At 37.4% G+C, this 6,687-nt stretch overlaps 1 protein-coding gene across 1 annotated transcript in view; it reads left to right on the plus strand.

Annotated features, from left to right (window-relative positions):
- LOC102874598 (putative serine protease K12H4.7-like) overlaps positions 1-6,687 on the plus strand; it is a 23,671-nt gene that overhangs the window by 4,676 nt on the left and 12,308 nt on the right. The window contains exons 4-5 of the mRNA XM_006890319.1: positions 2,872-3,007; positions 5,055-5,169. Of these exons, the coding sequence (XP_006890381.1) occupies positions 2,872-3,007; positions 5,055-5,169 (251 nt within the window). The remainder of the gene's footprint in view (positions 1-2,871; positions 3,008-5,054; positions 5,170-6,687) is intronic.

Raw genomic sequence — 6,687 nt, forward strand, 5'->3', positions numbered from 1 at the left:
ATATATATATTTGGAAGCAGAAGTGGCATCCACTTCCTAAACAACATACCTCTGGAAACTCTATGAACTTTGATAAATGTCAATAGTTATAGAAAGGCTTCAGGCCTTTTGTTCATAGGGTCTCTATGACTTGTGCTCGATTCAACAGCAATCATCATCATCATCAACAAAAACATACATATTTACATCGGGATGGATGTGTCAGAGGCAATGTGATTGGCACAGGATAGAGCAGGGTTTAGGGCTGTTGTACATAGGGTCGCTATGAGTCGCAAACGACTTGACAACACATAACAACAACAACAACAACATGTGTGTGTGTGTATATAAATGTGCATATATAGATAATGTCAATAGTACATAAAAATCTTTGGCTATAACAGAGGGTCACTAAATTCTATTTTAGTCTGTTTTCCACCTTTTATGATTGGTATCCACAAGACATTCTTATTCTACCTACAGCTGAGTCTTTTTCACTTGATTCTTAATATTGATATTTACATCTCTACAATTGGCCAGTAAGCTTTGTACTTTTTTTATGATCATATTTCTTTGTATCTTAAAAAACTGGGCCACATTTTACTAGTCACACACTATTTATTTTTATAATCACACTATTTTAAAATATGTTACATAGTTTTTACTGAATATCATCTCTAAATTGGGTGGATTTGGTTTTTGTGATTTTTTTAAAAATAAATGTTCCCTGCTAGGCCAATTTTATATTAAAGGTAAAATGACAAGAAAAGAGAAAGAGAAAAAAGAGAGTTACATTTGTGCTAGTACTGTAGAAAGGGAAAGCAAAAAATGAAGAATTATTGAGCAGTCTTAGTAATATCATCAGAGGAAATGTTGCTGGTGATATTTAAAAAGTAAGCAGTGCAGTGCTATATCAACATATAATTTCCATGAATTCAAGGTGGAGTCAGAAACACACAGCAAAAAGGACTATCATTGGTGGTGTCAGATTGTTATTGAGAACATTCAATACAAGGAAGTACTTTCTCTGTTTCATTGACTTTAGAAAAGCATTGGTTAATGTGAGTAGTAATGGATGATGGATGATGACATGGCAAAGACAGGAATTCAGGAATACTTAATATTTGCATGAAACCTGTACATATACTAAAAACAGTCCTTCAAACAGAACAAGGGAATACTGTTTGTTTAATAGAAGGAAAAGTGTCTGCCAAGGTTGTATCCTTTCACCGTATTTACAAAATCTGTATATTGAACAAATAATACAAGAAGCAAGACTACATGAAGAACAAAGCACCAGAGTTGAATAAGCAGACAACATAACCTTGCTTCAGCATTAACTAACGGATATCATACTTAAACATTAAGGAAACAAGCCTCCTCACAACTGGACCAACATCATGATAAACAGGAACCACTGAAGTTGTTAAAGTCTTCATTTTTTTTAATGAATTTATTCTTTTATACTAGTTTATTTACAAAATTAAAATACATTGTTTTTCACACCACATCCTTCCCGTTTCCCTCAGCACCCCATCAAATTGTACAACCCCATGATTAATCACACCTCCCACCACCCCGCCTTGCACGTCCTCACCCATCTGCTTCCCTTTGGATCCTCTTACTCATCCTACAATAATGGTTTTCATTTTATTTGGATCCAAAACTTTCATGGAAACAGCAGCTGAGAAATCAAAAGGATTTCTGCACTGAGAAAATCTATTGTAAAAGACCCCTCTAAAGGGTCAAGAAGAAACCAGTTGAAAGACAAAGGTAAACCTGACCTGAGCTGTGGTATTTTTCAAAGTCTTCATAAATATGTGAAAGCTGGACATTTAAAGGATATCTTAGAAGAACAGATGCCTTTGAATTATGTTTTTGTGAAAGATTATTGGATACACAATGTTCTCTGTTTTAGAACATCGACAAGAACTTTCTCTAGGAAGTGTAGTCAGAATGAACCTTAGAAAGGAGGATGATGAGACTTTGCCTAGGAGCTGTGGCATCCTAGTGAAAAGAAGCTGGGCTGCAATCTCAAAGGTGCAGAGTTTGAGGCCACCAGCTACTCCATGGGAGAAGAATAGGCAATCTCCTCCCATGCAAACAATTGCCTCTGAAAACCTGCTGGAGGGTCAGCTATTGGGCTGGTTCCGACTCTGTGGTACACAATAACAACAATATAGTCATGTTATCAGGGGGACCAGTCCCTGGAGAAGAACGTCATGCTTGGTAAAGTAGATAGCTGACAGCAGTGAGGACAAATCTCAAGGTGATGCATTGCCACAGCTTCTGAAATTGTTCCTTCAAACACAGCAGTGGAGGCGAGGACAGAGCATGACATAGCGGCGTCTGTCTGCTGTTTCTTCGGAGGCAGAATCCAGTAAATGGGATTTCACAACAGCAACAACATCTGAAACAGAGTAACTTGCTAAGAAGTAGAAATGATGAGAACCCTTGCTGTTACTTTGTGATCTGAAGAAAATACCATTATCTTTGTTTCTATAGGACAAAAACACTGTATATTTGAAGGAAAAAATTTGAAGTTATTTATCGATTTGCCTTACTACTTCCTAATTTATAATAAACCATTTATAACAGATAACATTAAGATTTTCCTGGGTGGATGAGTTGTCTTGATTGGCAACTTGGCCCTCCGTATACTTTTTCCCTGTTAGAATGATTTAAAGTATAAACGTTTGAACCAATCAAATCTTTGATGCAAAAACAAAGACAAGTCGTTGCTACTTATCTTTACCCTCAAAAGAGAGAGATTCTAGTAAAAAGTCCTTTAATATTTGACATTTTCAAAGGCAAATAGATACTCATTCATTGTACCTGTTCCACTTTCTTCTAGCCTCAATAGATGTGTTCCCCCTGTTTTTCAATTCCTAGGATATTTTGAAGTAGTTTATGGAACTTTGAATGAACATAATCCCTATTGTGCGAAAGCATTAAACGAGGCTGTCAATATGGTGGCTGAGAAACTACAGCGTCAGGAATACTACAGCTCACTCCAAGCTGACTTCAAGTAAGTGGATTGGCCTGCGTGTGAGAGGGACTGTGCCTAGATAGAGTCGCTCACTTACTCCTCACCTGCACTTGTGGCTAGCTCACCGCTCACCCTCCAGGGGTTTTCAGAGGCTGTAAATCTCAAGGCAGGAGATTAGCTCTCTTTCTCCTTTGGAGTTGCTGTTGGATTTGAATTACCAGAGACATTGCAGCCTTTGTTTAAATAGGACAACTCCCTGCAGACTATGCCACCTGAGTGCCCTGCCTAAGTGTAGTCTGATAGATAGTTGAATTTATACTGATAGGATTTCAGTGAACATTAAGTCTCATGATCTTAGGTGAGAGATATTTAAAACAATTTATTTATTTAAAGTTTGCTTGGGATTTGAGTGCAAGTTTGCCGAGCAGATTTCTATTCTGTCCAACCCTTTGTGCAGATTTTGTGACGTGGATTACAGTCCCTTCATCATCTCTTTGCTCTTTTTGTTATTTCTTTGTTGTTTTTGTTTCGGTTCGTCTGTTAATCCTCTCCTTTCCTTCTTGCCTAACTTTATCCCAGGGGCAATGTTGCCTTTATGTCTTGTGTTGGTTTATCCTAAGGACTCAGTACCTCCCTCAGGTTAGTGTTCACCTTCTTGTCATTGTCTAAGTACTCTTGGCCTGATCTGACCTGCAGCTGACCCTCCAGTGGGTTTTCAGATGCAGTAAATCACATGGGAAAGGGATTACCCATCTTTCTCCCATGGGACAGGTGGTGGGTGGGTTCATTTCAAGGGCAAAGTAAAATGTTTTCATTTAGATTTTTTGTATTGAATAAGTAAATATTTGTTGTTTAATATTTGAATAGCCATAACTGACTGACTGTAGCTGACTCTCTGGCAGGTTTTCAGAGACAGTCAAGTGCACAGAAGAGATTGCCCATCCTTGGCAGAGCAGCTGGTGAAAGTGAAAGCCTTTGGGAATGCAGCACAGCTTCTTACCTCTTGGCCACTAGAGCTCTCTCTTTCTCTCTCTCTCTCTATATATAGATATAAATAAAATATTTGTATGTATAATGTTTATATATAATATTTATATTTATAGTTATATTTATATTTTCATTTTTATTTTTATTTTTATAGATAGAGATAGATAGATAGATGATAGATAGATAGATAGATATAGATAGATAGATAGATAGATAGATAGATAGATAGATAGATAGATATACCACTATAGCTCTCTCTCTATATAAACATACACACATCCTAGAGAGGGTAAAATTGGATTGCTCCTTGGAGGCAAGGATTTTGAAGCTCAGTCTTACATATTTTGGGCGTGCTGCTAGGAGAGGCTATTCATTGGAGAGAGACATCGTGCTTGGGAACGTGGAGAAGGGGTGTTGGAAGAGAGGAAGACTCTTAGCCAGGCAGATTGGCACGTTGACTGTAGCAATGGGCTCAAGTGTGTCAGAGATTGTGAGGATGGTCCAGAATAGGACGACACCTAACAACAACAATATGCAGAGTAGCTTATGGTAAGGAATTGAGCTGCCACCAGCTGTTTCATGAGAAAAAGATGGGCAGTCTCTTCCGCTGTGACTTCCTGTCTCTGAAAACCTGTTAGAGGGTCAGCTTCCAGTCAGTTCTGACTCCATAGTTATTACTACAACTACTATGTATATATTTATATTTATTTTTATGTTTACATTTATGTTTACCTTTATTTTCTATTTATACTTATATTAATTATTCATACTTCTGAAAAGTTTGTTGTTGTTGTTTGATGCCATGGAGTTGGCTCCCATTCATGTTGTTCTTAGGCCCATTCAAGCTGAATTGACCACAGTTAGCCAACGTACAAGAAGCCCTGCCTGGTCCTGATAAAAATGATCTTCTTATTTGGAAGTTCTTCTTGTGTTTCGTGTTTGAAACACTTAAAAGGAGTCAGCTTATTTTTCATCCCACAGTATAAATGTTATGAGGATATCTCAGATTCACCCATGTGGAACTATTTTCTACACTTAAATTCCGATGTTCAAGTTGAAATAGAACTTCACTGATATTCTGTTGTTTGCTTTCCTTCAGGTTATGCACCCCTGTTCAGCAGGATTCCAACATGAGTCGAACCTTTTTTCTTGAAAATTTGGTGACTATGGGTGTGATTACTTTTGAGAATACAAAGAATAATTCCAACATTGTGGTAAGAAAATGAAGGGGAAATGGTGGTTGGGAGGACCTGGATAAAGAAGAAATCAAGGAGACAGCCACTAGTTGTCTAATTGTCATAAGTTAGTTTTAAAGACAAAGATACAAATGGCATGAGTGTTTGCTAAAAAATTCAAATTGTAAATACAAGCTTTCAGGGTGAATATAAAACTAAATGGTGAAATATGTCAGCCAGGAAATAATTTTAAAATCTCATAACTCCCCCTTTCTCATCTATCGCTTGAAATAAACTTAGAAACTCTTTGGGAAGAATAGAATATTCATTTCATAGGTTAGCATTCGACCAAATAATTAGTACTAGGTTTCAAGCAATTTTAGAAAACTACTCTCGTATGTAGAATACCCTAAACCTGAACTATTTCATAGAATTAACTGCCTCTGAAAACCTATCCCAGAGGGTCAGCTATGGGTTGGTTCCAACTCTACAGTTCTCAACAACAATGATAAGAAAGAAAAAGATTTCTTTATTTCCTCTGTAGTTGAAAGAGTAAGACATAGTGACTTTTAGTGATTTGAGTAACTCTTGGATGTAGAAAATGTGGAAGAAATCCTATCTGGAAAGATAACCACAGCTTTTAGCTTTTCTGATGCATCTGATGTGACAGGTTATGGACTAAGGCAAATTTTAAAATGGAAAACTTATGGACTTTGAAATTCCTGGAAAAATTGTTGACTTTTATTTTGAAAATTAGAGGACTCATGCTTTTTTGAGGAATGGCACAAATTAAGGGACATATCTCTGATTTTGGGGCATCTGACCAGGTAAATGGGATGATACCATCGTATCCAAGACTATTAAAATGACCAAGAGAGTAAAAAGCACAGCTTTCTGCTGTAACAGTGGACATGAACAAAACCAAGGGGACTAGGGCAGCTTTCTGTTAGAACGGTGGGCAGTCTTGAAGAGTTCTGCAACTTGTGCAATAATAGTTTTTAAAACTTTGTTTTTAATTAATTGTAGACTCACAAGGACATACTAAAAGTATAATGAGAAGTCCCATATTCATTTCACCAATCTATTATCCAATATTAGAATTATATATAATTCTAAAACTTTACACACACACACACACACACACACACACACACACACACACAAGAAGAAGGGCAATTTCCTCCCATGTGATTCACTGCCTCTGAAAACCCACCAGAGGGTCAGTTGTGGGTCGATTCCAACTCAACAGTACACAACAACAACAACAAGGTGCAAATAAAAACACTGTGGGCTGGAATACTGATCTGTCTTTGGCTGCACCAATTTTTTACATGGACTATTATTTTTTTCTTTTTTGAGGGAGGTGGGGGGGCTGGTTAGTGAGTAATGGGGCTTGATATTTAGAAATCGAGAATGTTCCACTCAACTTCTGAAAGTCCTTGTGGGTAGAGTGTCTTACATTTCCTCTTCCTTCCTTCCCTTGCTCTTCCTCACCCTTTGTTTCTCCTTCCTTCCTTCCTTCCTTCCTTCCTTCCTTCCTTCCTTCCTTCCTTCCTT

This window comes from Elephantulus edwardii, unplaced genomic scaffold (assembly GCF_000299155.1).
Source record: "Elephantulus edwardii isolate Elephantulus edwardi_28Jun2011 unplaced genomic scaffold, EleEdw1.0 scaffold00087, whole genome shotgun sequence".
NCBI classification, from domain to species: Eukaryota; Metazoa; Chordata; class Mammalia; order Macroscelidea; family Macroscelididae; genus Elephantulus; species Elephantulus edwardii.